Source organism: Bombina bombina, chromosome 4 (assembly GCF_027579735.1).
Source record: "Bombina bombina isolate aBomBom1 chromosome 4, aBomBom1.pri, whole genome shotgun sequence".
Classification (NCBI taxonomy): domain Eukaryota; kingdom Metazoa; phylum Chordata; class Amphibia; order Anura; family Bombinatoridae; genus Bombina; species Bombina bombina.
The window spans coordinates 625,032,251-625,054,914 of NC_069502.1; the positions used below are offsets into that span (position 1 = coordinate 625,032,251).

Below are 22,664 nucleotides of genomic sequence, written 5' to 3' on the forward strand. Positions count from 1 at the left end.
TGTGATACTATTTAAAAGAGAATAGTCTGCTTGAAGTATCACTGCAAAACAATTCTTTATTGTAACTTCTAAAGGGTATCAACAGTATTGTCCAGGTCATTTTGGAATGTCTTTATAGAATAAGCAAGAATTTGCTCCATACATTGTGCACAACGTATGGATGACAAAATATATTTTAATTTTTAACACTTTTTTCATGGTGAAAAGTGCATTGTTTGATTAAGATGCAATACTTCTGGGAGTAAATTAAAAAGTCTCAGCATAGAATTTGTTAGGTGTTGAGGTGGAGGGTAGTATGTCTTGCCTTTTATGGATAATTTTAGCTGTCTTATTTATATATTTAAAATAAGAGCTTTAGCCCAAAAGTATTTAACAAAGGATACATTTTTCTATTGATAACAAAGTCTGTTCAAGGCACATTGTTAATGTGTTTCCAATGACTTGTTATACCAGCAGAAGAGTAAAAAATGTATGCAAAATGACTTCTTTAGTTTTAAATTTGTATATAAAATAGCTGGTTCAAAATGGTTTGAGCTTGCAGGGAAATCAGATCTCCTTATGTTACCACTTTGTGTACACATAAATGGTTCCTTATCTGATCTCTGTCTCTATACTGAAGCCCAATTAGAAAAGAACAATTGGAAATTAACATTGTATTACTTGTTATGTTTTTATACAGCTTTTTTTATAACCCTTACTTAAAGGGACAGTTCACCCAAAAATGTTCTCCCCTTTAAATTATTCCCAATGATCCTTTTTAACCTGCTAGAGTGTATTAATTGGTTACAAGTAGCTCCTTTACTCCTATTTCAGCATTTGAAATAGCTGATTTAGCCTGTGGTATCGCCACCTATACTGAACAAATTAATACTGGAGTATAGCCTAAGTATACACAGCCAGCAGAAGAGATTACACTCTCAGTGGGATGCAGGATAGTTAAGTAATAAAATGATCATTTTCCATTGTTCTCTCTATGTATTGAGCTTTGGTGTTCCAGCCAAATAAAAGATAAGGAAGCAAGTCTGTTTACACAAACTTAGAACATAATGAGATCTGATATCACCTTTAAGTTCAACCCATTGTAATAGGCTGTGGTTTCAAAGCACAAAATCAGTTACTTCATATACACAAATAAGCATGAAAATGGAATTTCTCAAATATTTTATACTCTGCAGTTGGTATAACAAGTCATTTAAAATACATTAATGGAAAAACAATTTTACAGTGCACTGTCCCTTTATGTATAGAAACGTTCAATATAGGTAGGGATACCATGGGCAAAATCATCTATTTCAAATGCTGATATAAATGTAAAGCGGTTATCTGTAAACAGTTTTTAGTACACTGCAGGTGAAATGGATAATTGGGAACAAATTAAAATTTAGGGTAAACTCTACATTCAAGGGGCTAGAATTTGAGAATAGCCTTCTGTGAAATCAGTAGGCTCGTCAATTGGTGTTTGTTTAAAGGGACAGTCAACACCAGAATTTTTGTTGTTTAAAAAGATAGATAATCCCTTTATTACCCATTCACCAGTTTTGCATAACCAACACAGTTATAATACACTTTTTACCTCTGTGATTACCTTGTATTTAAGCCTCTGCCAACTACCCCCTTATTTCAGTTCTTTTGACAGACTTGCATTTTAGCCAATCAATGCTCACTCCAGGGTAACTTCACGTGCATGAGCTTAATATTATCTATATGAAACACATGAACTAAATCCCTCTAGTGGGGAAAACCCGTCAAAATGCTTTCAGATTAGAGGCGGCCTTCAAGGTCTACGTCAAGGTTTAGCATATGAAACTCCTTGGTTTAGCTTTCAACTAAGAATACCAAGAGTACAAAGAAAAAATGGTGATAAAAGTAAATTGGAAAGTTGTTTAAAATTACATGCCCTATCTGAATCATGAACGTTTTTTTTTTGGACTTGACTGTCCCTTTAAGACAGTGTTTCTCAATTTTGGTCCTCAATTCCCCCCCCCCCCTCACCCATCAGCTGACTATTTCACCTGTGCATTGGTTCAGCTATAATGAAAACCTGACCTGCTGAGGGTACTTGAGGACCGCAGTTGATAAACAATGGTTTAAGCCACCAGTGCTCAGTTACAGATGACCTCAAATATTTGGCAGCCACAGGTGACTCTAGCTGTTTAAAAATTTACTGTATAGTATGTGTCAGCCCTGATTGTTTTTTGCACCCTGCAACTATTTTGAGAGTAGTTTTATATTTTGTTATTTTAATTGCCTTGAAAAGAACAATGTAAATTGGCACTTAATTATGTTAATTTATTTTGCCATCAACTGTATATGTTTTTAAAGGATTTGCTAATCTTGTAATTTGATTATATATTTCCTTATTGTAGTTGTGTAAAACTGGAAGACTTGAAGCCTGAAGAGGGACTGGAATCGTATATAGAGGATGATGAGGAAGAAGATAAGGAAGAGATGCAAACTATTGCTATTGAGGAGCCGGGCGAGAAGTGGGATTGTGAATCCATCTTAAGTAAGTATAAATGATCACCAGGATGAAGAAAAATGACACACACACACGTTTTTATCTTCGTTTTTATCTTCTAACATTGACTTAAATATCCAAGTTATTTACAGACAAAAACCCCAAAATTTAAAACATTGACCCACAAGAAACAGTCTTTGGCCTCACCAGTCTTGTCAGTCCTTGGATCTGGTGATATATTAAAATAAGTGGGCTGAACCTTTCTGTTCCAACGATGTGTCTCCCGTAGGAAAAAATAGGGATCGCCCACATTGTCACTTAGCTGCAATGTCACCGGAGGGGGACTGTGTTCAAAGTGTGTTTACACAACATAGACTTACACTGTACATTTATTAGATTTGTCATACTGGAAATTCTTGCTGCTGAAAAGGTGCGTCCAAGATAAAGGGCAGTGCTTTGAATATTAGAAACTCACAGCAATGTTTCCCAATTACAATACATGTTACTCTCATGGAACGCCCAGGAACACCTATATATTTGTGATGTCTGCAATCTACTTTGTTAAAAGACAAGAAAAAAACACTTTCCTATTAAACCTATAGGAGTTGGGGGGTTGTGGGTATATAATAGATGTATATGCAATGTATTGTATTGCATAATTTTAAATTAAGTACTTTAAGTCTTGTGATTGTAAAAATTGTCTATATTGCCTTTGCTGTGTGTTTTTTTTTTTTTTTTTTTTTTTCTTCTTTAGAAGATTTTCAGGTTTGCAATATTAATACTTAGTAGAACAGTGTTTATCAACTGTGGGCCTCAAGTACCCCCCCCCCCCCCCAACAGGCCTGGTTTTCATTATAGCTGAACCAGTGCACAGGTAAAGTAATCGGCTAATCAGGAACACCATGGTTACTAACCTGCTTTAACCCATAAACTGATTATTTCACCTGTGCGCTGGTTTAGCTACAATGAAATCCTGGCCTGTTGGGGTAATTGAGGACCATGGTTGAGAGACAATGTCATGGAAGACAGTACTGTATTGCAGATATAAGTTCTCACTGTTCTGAACGTGCTATAATAATGCAACCACTGTGCAACAAACTTGTTATACTTATAATATTGCGACTGCAACAAACTTGCTATAATATTGTTACTGCACTGTAACAAACTTTATAAAATACAGATAAATGAAACATTGCATATGCATCTATCATATACCTACAATTCCCCAGCCCCTAGAGATGTATTATTGATTTCATAATTCCACTATTGTATTGTAAGAAAAGGGGTTGAGTTTCTGTTGACACATGTAAATTGTATTGCCATACAATACTGTGTAAAGGGATCATTTACATTGCATCCTAAATGTAGGGGGCGATGCTGCTTTGAATATATCCTCATCATCGCCACCCACTGAGATGTATAGTAAAACGGCTCTCGGCAAGACTGTCTTCAGACACTGATGTCAGTAGTTTTTAATATGTCACAGACAATCGCGTGTCTGTGACTATATCGCCTCATTGCGGCAGTTTCGATCATCAGGAACAAAACTCATATTTTAGTGATAGTTTGGTACACACGACCTGCATTTTATATTTTTGTTTCATAGCCAATGTTCCCTCTAATTTTATTGAGTACTGGGCGCAAACATTTTTACCTGTGCAAATTTTGGGCAAGTGACCAAAAATTGTTTGCACTGTCTACTGCACTTGAAAACATAATTACACACATACACAAACTCGCACATAGATATTTACACACTCACTCTCCCTCACATACACACTTTCCCTCACATTCTCAAACACACACACTCTCTTACCCACACACAGAGCCACTCTCTCTTACCCACACCCACCCACACACAGAGCCGCTCTCTCTTACCCACACCCACCCACACACAGTGCCGCTCTCTCTTACCCACACACAGAGCCGCTCTCTCTTACCCACACACAGAGCCGCTCTCTCTTACCCACACACAGAGCCGCTCTCTCTTACCCACACACAGAGCCGCTCTCTCTTACCCACACACAGAGCCGCTCTCTCTTACCCACACACAGAGCCGCTCTCTCTTACCCACACACAGAGCCGCTCTCTCTTACCCACACACAGAGCCGCTCTCTCTTACCCACACACAGAGCCGCTCTCTCTTACCCACACACAGAGCCGCTCTCTCTTACCCACACACAGAGCCGCTCTCTCTTACCCACACACAGAGCCGCTCTCTCTTACCCACACCCACCCACACACAGAGCCGCTCTCTCTTACCCACACACAGAGCCGCTCTCTCTTACCCACACACAGAGCCGCTCTCTCTTACCCACACACACAGAGCCGCTCTCTCTTACCCACACACACAGAGCCGCTCTCTCTTACCCACACACACAGAGCCGCTCTCTCTTACCCACACACACAGAGCCGCTCTCTCTTACCCACACACACAGAGCCGCTCTCTCTTACCCACACACACAGAGCCGCTCTCTCTTACCCACACACACAGAGCCGCTCTCTCTTACCCACACACACAGAGCCGCTCTCTCTTACCCACACACACAGAGCCGCTCTCTCTTACCCACACCCACCCACACACACACACAGCCACTCTTCCCTCACACAAATTTGATAATAGGAGTAAATTAGAAAGCTGCTTAAAATGTCATGCTCTATCTGAATCACAAAAGAAAAATGTGGGTTCAGTGTCCCTTTAAGTAAGAAGTGCGCGGTACAATAGAAATCAATGCGCTGCCGCGCTCATTAGAGGGAACGTTGTTCATAGCAGTTATTTATTTTGTAATCTTGTGATGAAAAATGTAAATAATTTACATGGCTTGTTTGTGCTTAAATAGGACAACCCTAAATAAAATAACCCAAATAAAGTTCAGTATACCCAGTTGAACTTTCCAATCTAGAATGGGGAAAACTGGTGTTGCTTTAGGAAATTTATGTTTATACACACCACTCCCACAGAACGCATTTTCATTTTATTCCGAAAGAATTATCATTTTATTGTATAAAAAAAAAAAAGCCTAAACGAATACGTATTTGCATTTTTAGGTAAAATAATAAAGAAGTTTTTATTACACGTTGAAAGCCCTACATAAAATACTAAAAGGCTATATATACTTCTTAGGCTTCTAACCTGTAGTACCATTGGTAGGAACATCTGTATCCAACTATGTGTAGTGTGTTTAGGGTTGTAATTTAGCTAACAAAGTGATAATGCATTTTTTTTTTATAACAATGTCAATTTTATTTGTTTTCATAATTGCTGCTGTACATTGAGCATTGTTTTGTTTTTCTTTTACCAGGCACGTACTCAAATTTATATAATCACCCTCAGATTATCAAAGATCCTCCAAAGGTATATGGACTTTTTCTTTTTTTCTTTTTTTTTTTTAGATTAACTCTTTATTCTTAAAGTATGTTTTTGGTCTTTTTAGTACAAAAGTGCAAATTTTAACATCCAGGCCAATAAAAAAAAATGTACAAATGTTAATTCATTGCTTTTTTTTTTTTTCTTCAAAGTAAATAAAAATGTATTATAAATATATAACGAATATTGCGTTGTGGAAATGGCTGATTAGTGTTTGACATTTTAATAAATGCTGCACCTGCTGTAGTATAAATATTTGCATTTCTTTATATATATATATTGAAGATATGCATTTCTTTGATTTGTGTACATATTTTGTGCTCCGGGATTTAAAAATACAACAAAATTTGTAAAGTAGATTTATAAAGTCAATGTATACAGGAGTTCAGGGCTCGACAAACCCAGGAGCCTGGGAGCCACTGGCTTCCTAGAATTTTACCCCTGGCTCCTAACTTTTTGGGTTTTTCTCCATATATCTATATACAAATCCAACTGTCTGGCTCCTAAAAATATGCCTGGCTCCTAATTTTTGAACATATTTGTCAAGCACTGCACGAGTTGCCAGCAAGGGCAAGTGCAGAATTTGCTGATTAGTTTGCTAATCAGTATTTGTTTCACAGCCCAGACCAATTAAGGTTTCTGTCAAAACTGGGATTCCTCTGGATGTATTACCTGCAAAAGGACCAACAGCCAAGCAAGTTGAGCGTATGGAGATGATCAATGATATTGACTTACCTAGGGTTTCAACACAGCCACGTTCCAAAGAAGAAAGTACAGAGGAGCGGAAAGCAAGGAAGCTAGCCATAAAGGAGGAGCGCAAGGTAATTAAGTCTAGAAATATTGCTATAAATGTTACATTGAGTGCAGTTTGGTGCAGATAAATCACTAGCATCCTAATTTTCATAATAAAGTTAAATATTTTACTCCATTGTAGAATTCTACATACATTTGTGTGGGTTTTTTTTTTGGTTGTTACCTACCTACTCACTGTGGTGCATCATTTTTCAGCAGGACCTGCAGCTTCATAAAATATGTTTTGTGACATATAAAAGTAGTTTTTTCAGAGCTCCAAAATTAATTATTATAAAAAAAAAAATCAAAGATGTAGTACAAATGTTTTATATTTTGATTTACTAATTCAGTGGTTTACAAAGATTACTTTGTATTTATTATCTGAGGTTCCTTACTTTTTGCAATACGTTTTAGAAACCTACTGTCAGTCCTTTATTTAATGAAATAGTGATAAAATATATGGTTTACAAATCTGTCTCTGTACAATTGTAAAGATGAGAATTTATACCTCTGCCTTCAGGACATAAATTAAGTAGAAAATGACCCATATATTTAAAGTTAGAGATTTGTCCTTGTTCTATAGATCCAATCCACCCACCTATTCATTATCGTCCAGCTTTAAAAATAATTACATAGGGATTGGAGAGGTTTCTGTATTGAGTTTACTCACATTGGTATATACAGGCCATTATGTTGTGTTAATATCAGTGTATATTCAAATTCCCAGTGTTTCGTTCTACAAAAGGCGTCAGTCTTATCTACATCTGTTATGGCATATTCCTTTGTTACATATGAGTAAACTAAAATACAGTATATAAGTCTGTGATTGGCTGATGGCTGTAACGTGATACAGGGAGGCAGCAAATAGTAGGAGAATTTAAAATTCAGAGTAAGTTCTATTGCATTGTCTTTTTATTATTCATACTATATTTATTGGTCCTTTAAGCATTTATGTGTTAGGTATACTAAAGATGACTCCCCAGCTGTACTCATTACTGTTTTGATGTTATGGGTCTCCCTGATGATCAGCTTTTCTAATAGTGAACCTTTTACGCTTGTCCGGTGATATAATTGGCATTATTAATGTTTAGAGTATACTATTACTAGTTACTCTTTTGGAAGCAAGTTACCTCTAAGTTGGTGCCAGCACAGTAAAGTGCAGAGAGGCTTTTTTAACATGAGCAGCCACATATTCTGTGAAGTCAAATTATATCCACATAAAAGATTGCCGTCTGTAAAGTGGCACCTACTATAATTCCCGGTATATTTTTTTTACTTGGTAGTGTGAATCAAATTTCAGTTGATGAATGTGAAAGTAAAGATTACCTGACAAATAATAGACAAAATGTGTCGAGAGCCTTTATCTCTTGATTCTTAACAGTATAAATAAATACATAACATTAGAATGGAAATGAGATCTTATGTTTATATACGTTAGAAGATGACCTCTACCTGATTTCTTCTTCTAAAAAGAAAATGTTGTTGGTGTGAGAATTTTAATATTTTTGTTTTTTGTTTGCTATATATTGATATACTGTAGCTTCACATACTAGTGTCTGCATAAGGTTCCATTATAATAGTGTAAGGTTTGACATTATTATGCATAATAATAGAATCTGATGACAGCATTCTAAATTTCTTTTTATGTTGGTGAGAGTCCACAATTCTTTACTGTTGGGAATTCAACACCTGGCCACCAGGAGGAGGCAAAAACACCCTATATGAGAGCTTTAATATCCCTCCCACTTCCCTGACCCTCCCAGTATTTATTTGCCTCGTTCATAGCAGACAGGGGAAGTTAGAGGTGCTCAAGATATTTTTGATTATTTTATTCCTGTTGTGAATATTATTATTATTATTATTATTATTATTATTATTATTATTATTATTATTTCAGTAGGTACCCGCAAAGTGTACTATGTGTTTAGACACAATAAATATTATAGAACCTCTATATCATTCTGTTAATGTAACTCAATATATATAAAATAGTAGTTACCAACTTTGCAGGGGCAATGTGTGCAATTTAATAACACTCTGAATTATATCATTTGCAAAGGATAATACATATGAAAGCTGAATCCTTTTAGTTCTGATTTGTCTATTAATTAAACTGAGGCCAGATCAATAAACAAACATAGTTTATTAAAAGAATTATTAGAAATAATAAGCAATATTTGAATAAAGCAAATCAATAAGCATACATCATTACAATGATTTACTGATTATCAGGTTAGAACCAATACAAACAATAACTACATTATGTTATTTGCAGTAGCTTGCGTGTATAATAGAGAAACAGAAATGTAGGTTATTTAAATTCTCAGCATAGCTGGCAAGAATCGGGTAAGCTCATAATCATGGCAAACCATAGGAAAATGATATTATTACCAGATTCCTGATTGACCCAGTGTTATTGTCGACCGATAAGACCAGGTTAACAGGAATTACCTAACAAAATATTTGTGACTATAAAGGGCAAACCAGAATTTATTAACTCACCTGATTCAATAAGAAAACTTTGAATATATACACAGAGCATAAATCATTTTAACAAAACTGTGGGTTTATTTCATACTTATCAATATTGTGGGATCCTTCACTGTGTTCAGTGTAAATAGACCCTCTTGGGTTACCCCTGGACCCTCTCTCGCCATTTTCCTGACTTGTCTGTCTGGTCAGCTTAGCCCTCCATCTCTTCTGGACAGGGTGTGTTCCTCATGCATGCTCAGTGTGTCCCTTTGTGCCGTCTGCTTGTGTCCCCTCGTGCCCCCTCTTGTGGAACCATGTATGAATAACATTGGGATATTTGTGGACATTTACACCAATAAAGAAATGATAGGAATCATGCATCGTATGCTGGGGACCTTTATCATTATAACTAAATATGAATTATTTTGTTAAAGCATAAAAACTTCACCGTAAGCAATTATATACTGACAAGCAACACTAGTTAATAGCTACATATTAATACTGATTAAATATATATATATATATATATATATATATATATATATGTGTGTGTACCTAAATATATAAGTAAATATACATGATAAAATTTAAGTCTATATAATAAAGCACAGACACTTGTTGTGATTAATGTGAATTTCCCAAGACAATTGTCCTGACATTCCCTCATGAGGTAAAACTTGGAAGAGAGGGATTTAGGAGAGTACTGTCTGTGCAATGTAAATGTTCTCTCTGGAGTTGTAGTCACAAGCCTGCCATGGATCTTGCTGGAAGGTTCCCTAACCTCCTACTCCCTCAGAATATCCTCTACTGTTAGTTACAGTACAGGAGGGGCTTCTACTGGATCTTGAGGAATCCATAGCTGAAGGGTAAGAGCAGTGGAGTGGGATCCTTCTTTGGTGTATGTACCCATATTTCTCACAAAGCCCACAAGCTACATACACAGTTAATACTGTGAGCCAGACACAGCAAGTTAGGATTTTATTCGTACCCTGGAATACTGTATGGCACATTGACACAGCAGTTGCTAAAGGTTTTGCTGCATTTTCTAAATATTTAGCTCTGCAATTCAAGGGACATTATACACCAAAAAACATTGCCTATGTAAATAAAGCTTTCAGTGTAGATACATTCTGCAATATACATACATTAGCTATTTTTCTGCTAATGCTGCTAGGAATACAGACGTAGAAGACACTAGGTAGAAAGATAGGAATTTATCCTTACAGGAAGGAAGTCCCTATCATCTAACAACCTGGCTTTCGCTGCTGAAACTCTAATGGAGCTCTGAGTTTCTTTGCATTGATCTGAAGAGCTGCAAACGTGCACAAAGCAGTTTTCCCTTCCGTTTGCTGCAATATCACTCCCCGCCCCTCCTCACTGTCACCCGGCATTTTGCTTAGCCTCTGCACTCAACAGACATAAATCTTACACACAGATCTGTATGTTTTACAGATCTGTGTAAGATTTAAGTTGGTTGCACCTCTTTACCCTACCATCTTTTTCTCACTTCTTCTTGGCTATACAAAATACTGAGAGGGTCAGGAAAGTGGGAGGGATATTTAAAGCTCTAGTGTAGGGTGTCTTTGCCTCCTCCTGGTGGCCAGGTGTTGAATTCCCAACAGTAAGGAATCGTGGACTCTCTCTAACAAGAAAGAAAGAGAAGAATTTATCAGGTAAGAATAATTTTTTTTTTTCATTGGATGATTTTGTTTTGTGTGTACAGTCCACAAATTTGATGGTCTTCAAATTAAATGTTAATAAATGTGCTTGTATATTTTTTTTTCCACTCAATTCAGTTAATTTTATGTGAAATTGTGCATTCTTATAACACACAGTAAAATTAAAAGGTTCTAACAAAGTGTTCTTTCCCAGGAACGCAGAGTGGAGAAGAAATCTAATAAAATGGCCTTCAAGATGGAGAAAAGCAGACAGGAAAAAGAACAGATGAATTTGCGACATAACCTGCAGGGACTCAAGTTATCATGATGTGGTTGGTAACTGATAGTGATCTCATCTGACTTTTTGCTAACTCCAAAGGAATATCCAGTTTGGGTCTAATTTTTGAAGATGCTGTGAAAGACACACGATTGACCAGCTGGGCTTCTGAATGCACCTACAGATCTCACATGAGCAAATTGTAAACATATTGTACAGATTCACTGCATTACGTTCTGCAACAACTGACTTTGCAGTATTCAAGATCCTACAGTTTAACTACTGTAAATATACTTTACTATTTATTGCTTTGCAGTAAAGCATCTCTTACTTGTCAAAAGTATAAAGCAAAATATGGACAATCTGAAAATTATAGAATTTACTACAATGTCATTTTTCTTTGACAGAAATAAAATACTTGTATTTTGGAGTTATTTTTTTCTGTATTTTTGTCTTTTGATTTTCACTTCTACATCAGGAATCTTTTTAGTGTTATCAATTGTTCATTTTAAATGCAGTCCAGGAAAAAAACAGGAAAATGATTAAAATCGGTCCTAAACAAACCTTTAACACTTCAAAATTATCAGTGAGATCGCAAATGGCCTTTAAATGCCTCATGTAAAGTAGTAAAATGTATATCTCTGCAGAATAATTATTTCCCAAGAACCTGAAACTAATACCCAGAACTGCAACTGCTGCCTTCAGGTTTCCTTCACTTTCCGCAGGAAATAATGTTTTGGATAAAAAAATAATAATTCTGCAGTACCTTAAATACACAAACTCCTAGATTTTACAAAGTGCATAATTCCACAACATTTAAATTCACATATCACTAGTAGTAGCATTTATGTGCACAAGTGGAAATAAAGGCAGCTTCACTTGGTTCTGTGTGGGCATGTGATTGACCACTCATTCGCCCACTTAGGTTTACAACCAAAAGAGGATGAATTTAATGTATAAACACTTTTTAAATAGGCTAAGTTGCAAAACAAATACATTTGAAAAAAATATTTTTCTAAAACAAATGTAAAACAATAAAATAATGCTTCTAGTAAATGTGATCATGATTTCATTGATAAGAGTATATGTTCATATGTTCTATCAACCTGCACTAAAACATTGTGCCTGTTCAGATAACAGAGGTATATATTTATCAGGTATTATGCAAATGGTCTCCTTAGAGCCAGTGTGGTGTTGGAGTGCACACAAGGCATATGTACATATGCACCATGTACAATAAAAGCTGTTGCAAAAAAACATTACTTTTTTTTTATTAGTAGCATTTTTGCTAATTCATGACAATAGAAAAAAAGTTTTTATCCAAAACTGTGATACATTCATCTATGTTTTAAATTTGAGTTTTATGTCCCCTTTTAAAAATATTAAACACCTATTTTGTTTGAATAAAATGTTGGTTGTCCTACATTCTCTGAATAGGCCAAAAAGCAAATTCTGTAACCTGCAAATGTTGCAAATCAAATAGCTGGTTTATGCAATTCTTACATAAATAATCCTGGCTTAATGATATTACACAGATATACACATGGGTGTAAAAATATCACTATAGTTTTATCATTCAGGGGGACAAAAGTTACTAGTGGGAATCTATCACTTTAGTTTAAAGGGACACTAAAGTCAATATTAAACTTTCATGATTCAGAAGGAGCATGCAGTTTTATGAAACTTACCAATTTACTTATCATATTTTGCACAGTCTTTTCATATGCACACTTTCTGAGGCACCAGCTTCTACTGAGCATGTGCACAAGTTTACAGTGTATACATATATTAGTGTGATTGGCTAATGACTGTCACATGATACAGGGGACCGGCAAATGGGGACAAAAATAAAATTGGGGGAAAAAAAGTCGTCTTTTTTTTTTAAATTCAGAGTTAATGCATTATCTTATTTTGTACTTGTTAATGATGTAATTCTGTATTTAATGGTCCTTTTAATAGGTGAAAAAAGTTGCTAGTGGAAACGTTTAAATAATTGTGAACTTAAAAACACTGGCATTAACATATTTTGCTATAGAATTTCCTAGGTCCACAGAGAATACAATTACCAGAGTGACAAATTGCCTTATAGCCAAGGCCATTGCTTCTTGTGAATACTTTTCAATGTACAGTATATGCATCGTTTGGCTCTCGACCACGGTAGCGGTTTCAATATTAACAGTATGCAAATGACACCCAACTCTACCACTCCAAATGGCAAACTCTTGTCTCTTCCCAATTTTCATCCGTTTTTCCCACTCCTAAAATCTCTATTACTGTTAGCAACTTATTTGCTTCAGAATTGTTTCCTCACATTGTCCTTTTGCTAATTTCACCTTTTAAAAGGTCTGAAAAAAGGTTCTTCCTTACACAAGACATAGCTAAGATATAAGTTTGCTCGTACATAATATTCTGCCTTGACTGCTGCATCTTCATCTTGACTTCCAAGCGACATCCCCTCCGCAATAACATCTGTCAGATTCCCATCATTATCACTGCTCCTAATCTGCTGAATCTCTGATAGTCCCCTCCACTGGTGTCCTTGAGAGACATAAAAGTCAAAATTGAATTGTCAATGTTCAGATAGAGCATGCAATTTTAAGAAACTTCCATTTATTTGTATTATTAATTTTACTTAAAGGGACAGTATACACCAATTTTCATATAACTGCATATAATAGACACTAGTATAAAGAAGAATATACACAGATACTGATCTAAAAATCCAGTAAAAAATCTTTAAAAAAAAACGTACTTAGAAGCTCCCACATTAGCACTGTTTATGAGGTTAGACTGGGACATCCAGTGAAAGGGGCTGGGAAAACAGGAACATCAGACACTTCCCCCATTACCTGCATATGAAAAGACAAATTATACCAACTGGAGCCGCAGGAATCTGTAGACATCAGTATACTGCTAAAACTTTGGGGCTTGCTTAGGAGTCTGAAAATCAGCACAATGTTATTAAAAAAAAAATAAGCAAAACTATACATTGTTAAAAACACTCCCAGATGGGCTATATAAATGGATCATCTACAAAACATTTATGCAAAGAAAAATCTAGTGATTGGTGGCTACACACATATGCCTATTATTATTGGCCCACCAGATTTGTTCAGCTAGCTCCTAGTAGTGCATCGCTGCTCTGGGGCTGATGTTAGTATGTGTTTAACCTCTTTGCAGAGATTGAACACATGAGGTCGTTTACCCCTGTGCCACTATCAAGCCACTGCACGTTCTAACTATTAACCCCCTATGCCGCCATCAATCCACCGCAAGTTCTAACTATTAACCCCTGCACTGCCACCAACCCACCGCAAGTGGTAACCATGTAAGCACACTTTAAATAGGCCCCCCCAACTCTGCAGTAAAATGCTGACGAGCAGCGATGTCGATGATGTGTGCGGTGACGTCAGACTCTCATTGACTTCTATGGGATAGACATCGCCGTTGGCATTGCTTGGACACACCCCTATTTTTAACATTCCGACGGACTGTTGGGCTGCAATGCCGACGAGAGCATTTCAGAGCCGTTTCCCAATGATCTGTTGATGCTTTTCACACACCTGAAAATTTGTAACCCATGTTTACTTGATTTAATATCCAAGACCCCTCACCTAATGCATAAGCTGTTCCCCTTGTATTTATTTTTCCTTTACCGTGTAGATTCATTAATCACCTTGTGTGAAGTTAGTATTTATTAGATGGCTATTTTTCATATACTTATTTTATTGTAACAGGTTATGGAGGGACCCAATGTTATTTTTATTAAAAACCACCTATTAAGCTTCATTATTCCTACAGATCTAAACTCATTATTATTATGGTTGATTGGGCAAAGCGACTTGTTGAAAAACTTTTCAGTTCCCAACGTAGTAGATTGGAGATCACAAGTCACACTTACACTATCTTTGGAAAAATAACATTATTTTCAAATCAAGAGTATGGATCATTATTACTCAATCCTTTTTATTTGGGAAGATGTGGTTTTCTTGGTTTTGTTTTCCTTTTATGGCTCTTGCTTCATTGTTATATTTTGTATCACTAAAGACTGAAAATGTAATAATAAATAATTTAGAAAAGCTTGGGCTTCCAGGTTTCCACCCCTTTTTTTTTGTTGTTGAGAGAATTGCGTGAGGGCTGCCATTGTATTTCTTGCCATATTGGTGAACTTTAGGGTATCAGGCCCTTAATCTGCAGAGGAATGTAAATAAATTCGGAACAATTTAAGGATGGTCTAGAAATATTACAATAGTTTATGGTCCTAACAGCTATGATATATATTGTAAATTTCAAAAAGAGAGTTTTAATAAAGTTCAGCATGAAACTGAAACAATAGAAGACAATACTGCCATAGACAAAGGTTCTCGTGCTTGGTATAACCATCTTGTAGGTAGGTTTAAACAAAGTAAAGGATATTAATAGCGCCTGGGTTATGCATAAGTCTGTCTTGATGATGAATTATGTTGCAAATAAACTATATTTGTCCTGTTTATATCTTTGGAAAGCTCTGAGCTAGGCAGTATACCTTTATGTAGGATAATGGAGTCATTAGATGTACCTTCTGCCAACAAAATCTATGTTCTAAGACTTTTGTTCACAAAGTAAATACTCTTGCTATGTCTCTGAAGCATCTGGCATTCTGCTAACCCGGGCATGGATAAATCGGGAGCTGTAAAACAATGGAATTAATTATCTCTGTTTAATACAACATTGTTTAAGCAAATGGAGATTGAGAACAGTCCATTTATCTGTCCAAAACAATTGGTCTACATGTTGCTGTTTTTCTACATCCTGTAAGCAAATTAATTTTGCTTTATCAGTTTATAACAGCACGTCCAGCTGTTCTACAATCCAGAAACCTGCATGAATTTTTAGTGCATTTATTCGCCAGATAATTTAGTTAGTGAATTTCTAGCTCATTGTCTAAACATAAAGGCTGTGGTTTATGGTCCACTAGAGCGTTCTCTGTAATAATTGCTTATGCTAAGGGAACTAACACATGCCAAGATTTAAGAAGATTTAGCAAGGGAATCTGTGACAAAGTAAAAATGTTAATACTTTGCTTCATAATGAAATGTATTAGTCTGAATCAACTTTATTTCACAAGCACAAAGTGATAATTATTCTGACAGTGGAAGGTTTTGTTCTATTAATATGAAACATGAAAGTTGGATTATTATTTGAAAATGTTGTTATAATTATTCTCTTAACTATTTTACTGAATCATTAGACTGATGAATTTTTTGATGCATATTTGTCCACTGGATGTCACTGTTGCACAAAACTTTCTTGGCTTACAAATTAACTAAATAAATAAATAAAAACATCACTTTTTACTGTTTCAGATTATTTAAGAAATAGACCAATAATTGTATGGGTATACTTACTACTCTACAGTATAAAAATTACCTGAGTTGTAGATAAATTTCACAATAATTTCTGTCACTAACAAACAACCCCTCCCCCCCAAAAAAACAGCATTTTATTAGAGGCATTTTAGTGCATAAATAAATAAATACACTCTCTAATTCGTAAGAGCATATCATTTATGCAGTACCAACCCCGTAGGTTTGTGTCTTTAACCTCAGACTTACTGACCCTAGTTCGACTTTGGCTTTATGTGCGCACTGGATACCCCATGTATTACAAGGTAACATATTCCCACGTATTCCGAAAAGTGGAAAAAAACTAACACCTGTTGGAGGTGGCCGAAGAATGGTGATGTGCTTGATTTCTTCAATGAAAGGTGCTTCAGAGCATATTGAATCCCAGTTCCCCTCAGAATACAGTGCTTGCCAGAGAGATGTGAAGGAAGTAATCTGATTATAATCTCCAGAGTGATTTCCAAGATAAAAATGGAACAGTCATTTGTAATACTAATAGCCCCAGCGTGGCCACACAGGATTTGGTATGCGGACCTCGTCCGAATGTCCAGTTGCCACCATGGTCTCTACCTCTAAGGCCAGACCTTCTGCTTCAAGATCCCTTCTTCCATCCAGATCTAGTCTCTACACTTGATGGCATGGAAATTGAGCGCTTAGTTCTCAGTCATAGAGGATTCTCTGACTCTGTGATTAACACTATGATTCAGGCCCACAAGCCTGTTTCTAGGAAAATTTATCACAAAGTTTGGAAAACTTATATCTCATGGTGTACTACCCATGATTATTCCTGGCATTTTTTTTAGAATTTCTAGGATTCTTCAGTTTTTGCAGAATGGTTTAGATAAAGGTTTATATGCCAGTACTTTGAAAGGACGAATCTCTGCTCTTTCTGTATTATTTCATAGGAAGATTGCTAACCTTCCTGATGTTCATTGTTTTGTTCAGGCTTTAATTTGGTTTAAACCTGTTATTAGGCCTATTTCTCCTCCTTGGAGTCTTAACCTGTTATTAAAAGTGTTACAGGCTCATCCTTTTGAGCCTATGCATGAATTGGACATTACATTACTTTCATGGAAAGTATGGTTTCTTTTGGCTATCTTTTCTGCTAGAAGAGTTTCTGTATTGTCTGCTCTCTTGTGAGTCTCTGTATCTGATTTTCCATCAAGATAAAGCTGTTTTGCGGACTACGTTTACATTTTTACCTAAAGTTGTTACCTCACACATAATTAATAGGGAAATTGTCGTTCCCTCCTTGTGTCCTAATCCAAAAAATGTTACTGAAATGTATTTACATTCTTTGAATGTTGTTAGAGCATTTAAATATTATGTTGATGCTACTAAGGATTTCAGACAGACTTCTAGTCTGTTTGTTCTTTTTTCTGGCCCTAAGAAAGGCCAGAAGGCTTCTGCTATTTCTTTAGCCTCTTGGTTGAAACTTTTGATTCGCAAGGCTTATTTGGAGGCGGGTCAGCCTCCGCCACAGAGAATTACAGCTCATTCTACTAGATCGGTTGCCACATCTTGGGCTTTCAAGAATGAGGCTTCAGTTGATCAAATTTGCAAAGCGGCCACTTGGCCTTCTCTTCATACCTTATGTCAGGTAAGTTGTGAGGACACTATAATATATATATATATATATATATATATCATGTAGATTATTATTTCATTTATGTATGAAATATTAACCTTGGATATAAGTTCTGACTATTGCACAAAAAGGTTTCTTTATCAATAGGGCTGAAATGAATCAGACCATTTGCTATTAGATACACATCACAAACCAAGTTATGTGATAGAACAAAAGAAAGGACATGTGTTCAAGTTGTAAAGTGTGACATCTTAAGAACCTTTAGAACACAGTCTAAGAGATAGGAATCATCAAAGAAATTGCCTTCAAACGCTTCTTAGGTGGCCACCCCCTGTGGTTAGAGAGACTACATGTCTACAGATATACATGTACTATCAGAAATTTCAGGAAATGTAATATCTCTCACTTCAGAGTTATCTAATACACGCTGGGTTCAATATACAAATACCCAGACTTTGTGTCTATGTTGAAGATAGCAGAAGTATCTTTAATCTTATGTGAGATGAAATCCATATAAAAATTTAAATTTTAAAGTAAATTCTCTATATAACATTCATATAGTTAATATACTTAATACTGTATAAATGTGTGTATATATATATATATATATATAAGTTCTAGACTATATATATATCTCATGTCTGGCACATGTTACAACTATGAAGTGAATTAAATAAGTAACTGTATTAAAATTTAAAATATTTGACAAACTCGTTCAGAAGAAATGACATGTTTATTTAGATATCTAATGTATAAAAGGTTCTGAATTGACTCGTACATACCTAATAAATTGTACTCTAATAATATCATAAAAATATATTTTTATACACTCAAACATTATTAGGAAATGTCCTCAGATAATGGAATATAGTTATATCAGATATATATATATATATATATATATATATATATAGTTATATCAAATATATATATATATATATATATATATATATATATATATATATCTCATAACTAATTACAACAAACTTCTACTTACATGTATGTGCATGATATAAAAATGACTAAAAAGTGTAACAAAATATACTATCAGAATATTAAATGAAATGATACCATTAATATATCCTAATTGGCTTATTAATATAATATACTGCTAAAATATTAAATTATAATTACTTAATCTCCAAGTATAATTATAACTCTCAAATTCATCCCTTGATAACCCTATAATAAAGAATTGTATGGGAACATACATTAATATAACATTAATTATATAAATACATACTCAGTCAAATTAAAAAGGCCATTTACTTTGACCCAATGTTTTATTAAAACTATGAAATCATGTGTATTTAAATGAACACTTTATGAAAATATATAAAGAAAATATATATTCCTGTATTTGAAAAACATTTAATATTGTATTAATAAATTTCCCACTCAAGGTCCTGTGGCCCCCAGTGGCCAAAACTGAGTAATGCAACTAGAGGTATTTAATTTTTTAGGGAATTAAATTACCAGATGCAAAGCAAGTGGCCTATGAGAGCGGAGTTCACACCCAGAGTTTTCCTCATTAAATGATTTAGAAATAGAGGAGGAGTTAAGTCTCAGACAAAAACTCTGCACATTGGATGAGAAGGGGCCTTGCCTTTTTGCTTCTGCCTGCTTTTGGTGTGACATAGTCTGTGTGAGACAACCCTGCTGGAACACTCTTTTTAGAAAAAAGAATATTGGGCTTGCTTCCCTTCCTAAAAGATATATTCCTTATATGACATTGAGAGAAACTGGGTATTTAAAGGAGCATTACAAAGTGTTAATCACTAAAACGGAACTCCTCAGTCTCTTGATAACCAGTTTATATATAGTGTGCCACTTATATACAAGGGGCAGTCAAATAATAGACTCCTCGAAACTGGAAATAATTATATATTTTTTTCTTGCATAATTTTATCTTGCATTTTTTTGTGCATTAACCATTAGTGATAATTAAAAAAATTGTTGTTTTTTTGGGTATATACCTTTTTAAATATTTTTAACCACTGGTGGTTTCTGAATTTTTTAAGCAATTTAATGGAAAAATAATTAAGCAATTTAATGTGATAATTATATGTGATATACCACTTTGTTATTAAATTTAATACACTACATCCACATTATTCTTTCTATTTCATTTATTTATAGTACTACTGGGATTTATCATTGTATGGTGATACAGCTTTTTTAGCGCAATCTTTGTATGTATTGACAGCGATAAGGGATAGAAGATCAGGGAAAGAAGGTAGATGGTACCCATAGTTTGCATAGAAGGGGCTCAAGTCCGTAGATTAATGTCTTTGATTGTTATATGCATATTCAGCAAGGGGTAAATGTTCCTTCCAATCATCTTGTAGATGGGACGAATAGTAGCAGAGATACTGTACAGGGTTTGGTTGGTTCGTTCGGTCTGCCCGTTGGACTGGGGATGGTAAGCGGAAGACAGATTACGAGTTATGTGAAGACTGTGACAGAATTGGGTCCAAAAGCTGAGATCCTCTATCAGAGACGATAGAGGTTGGAAATCCATGGAGACAAAACACATGCTGAATGAAGAGTTTAGCCGTGTGCTGAGCAGTGGGTAATCCTGCAATGGGATCAAAATGTGCCATCTTCGTACAGCGGTCAACTACAACCATGAGACAGAAGTAACTCAACAATGAAGTCTATGATAATTTCTCGCCAAGGATGGTTTGATATGGATAAGGGTTGTAACAGACTGGCAGGTTTTGTGGTAGACTGTTTCGAGCACAAACTGTGCATGTGTTGACAAAAGATCGTACGTCAGAAGATAGAGAAGACCACCAAAACTGATGTTGGATGAGTTCAATTGTGTTATTAACACCTCTATGACCAGCCATAGAATTATCATGATGATGTTGCATGATGGGTACACGTTGGCAAGCAGGGACATATATACAATGTTGGTGGTAACGAAGACCATGACCCAGAGGTAAATGAGCTGCCTCTGTGGGTACTGTAACACTGGCTTGTCTAATCTCCTCAATGAGAGATTGACGAGAAGCCAAAAAATATGCAGAAGGAAGAATGGTCTCTTGATTGGTAGATACAGGTCCAGTATGAGAGGCGTACATTCTAGTTTAAGCATCAGCTTTCCCGTTTTTTGACCCAGGACAATAGGTAATTTGTAACTTGAATCGGAAAAAGAAGAGGACCCATCTTGCTTGATGCGGTTTTAAGTTCTTATGATCAGTATACACCACTATGGGATGGATGGCACCTTCAAGCAGATGCCTCCATTCTTCAAGAGCTGTTTTAATGGCCAATAGTTCTCGTTCTCCTATATCGTAGTTTTTCTCTGCACTGTTGAGTTTGTGTGAAATAAAAGCTATAGGATGTTGGAGGTTTTTCTCTTCTGACTTCTGAGAGAGGACAGCACCAATGGACACTTCAGAGACGTCAGTCTTGAGGTAGAACGAAGATTAAGTATCAGGTTGTGCCAAAATTGGGGCTTGAGTAAAGAGGGATTTGAGATGAAGAAAGGCCTTTTGTGCGGAAGCTTTCCATTCGAAGGGTACATGGTTCTTGGTAAGTGCAGTGATAGGAGCACAAATAGAGAAAAAATTCCTGATAAAACTTCGATAGAAATTGGCAAAGCCAATGAATTGCTGGACCATGCACTTATTTTGTGGAATAGGACAGTCGAGAATGGCTTTGATCTTTTTTTGGATCCATCTCGACTTGTCCAGGTGAAAGAATATATCCAAGGAATTCAATGGATGAGACCTCAAATACGCTTTTCTCGAGTTTAGCTTATAACTTGTGGAATCGGAGACGCTGTAGGATAATTCTCGCAATGCTCTCATGTTCTGGAAGTGTTTTAGAGAATATCATTATATTGTCCAGGTACACGACCAAAAAGTTATCAAGTAGGTCCCTAAAGATTTCATTGATAAAACACTGGAAAGTGACATGGGCATTACATAGCCCAAACGGCTTTACTAAGTACTAGAAATGGCCAAATCGGGAACAGAATGCTGTCTTCCATTCATGCCCTTTCTTAACACGAATGAGGTTATAGGCCCCCCTCAAGTCAATCTTAGTGAAGAACTCGGCATCTTTCACCCTATCCAGTAGCTCAGAGATGAGAGGAAGTGGGTAGCGATTCTTAACGGTGATGTCATTAAGAGCGTGGTAGTCCACACAAGGCTGAAGACCACCGTCCTTCTTACCCACAAAGAAAATGCCTGCACCTACTGGTGACGTGAAAGGGCGAATAAATCCTTTGGCCAAGCTTTCTTTGATGTACTCTTTTAACACCTTAGTTTCAGGCTAGAAGAGGTTATAGAGCCAACCACGAGATAGCGGAGCTCCTGGGAGGAGATCAATGGGGCAATCGTATGCCCTATGGGGTGGTAACACATCTGCTCCCTTTTTCTCAAAGACGTCAGCAAAATCATGGATTTTAAGGGGTAGAGATGTTGTGGTAGCAGCAACCAAGGGAGTAGTGGGATTAACATTAGGAAGAAGACAATCAGATGAACAGTGAAGGGAATTAAAAAATAATTGTCCTTGGGTCCAGTTGATCTGTGTGTTATGTTTGTGTAGCCAAGTGATACCCAATATGATGGGAAATAACGGTGATGGAACAATGTCTGAGATTACAACTTCTTGATGCCGATCTCCAATACGAAGTACCACTGGTATTGATTCCTG

The 22,664-nt window shown here is 35.9% G+C and overlaps 1 protein-coding gene across 1 annotated transcript in view; it reads left to right on the forward strand.

Annotated features, from left to right (window-relative positions):
* Nucleotides 1–11,458, forward strand: part of LTV1 (LTV1 ribosome biogenesis factor) — a 32,031-nt gene extending 20,573 nt beyond the window's left edge. Inside the window, exons 8-11 of the mRNA XM_053710649.1 lie at nucleotides 2,367–2,506; nucleotides 5,761–5,813; nucleotides 6,446–6,646; nucleotides 10,962–11,458. Of these exons, the coding sequence (XP_053566624.1) occupies nucleotides 2,367–2,506; nucleotides 5,761–5,813; nucleotides 6,446–6,646; nucleotides 10,962–11,075 (508 nt within the window). The 3' untranslated portion in view covers nucleotides 11,076–11,458. The remainder of the gene's footprint in view (nucleotides 1–2,366; nucleotides 2,507–5,760; nucleotides 5,814–6,445; nucleotides 6,647–10,961) is intronic.
* The last annotated feature ends 11,206 nt before the right edge of the window (nucleotides 11,459–22,664 follow it).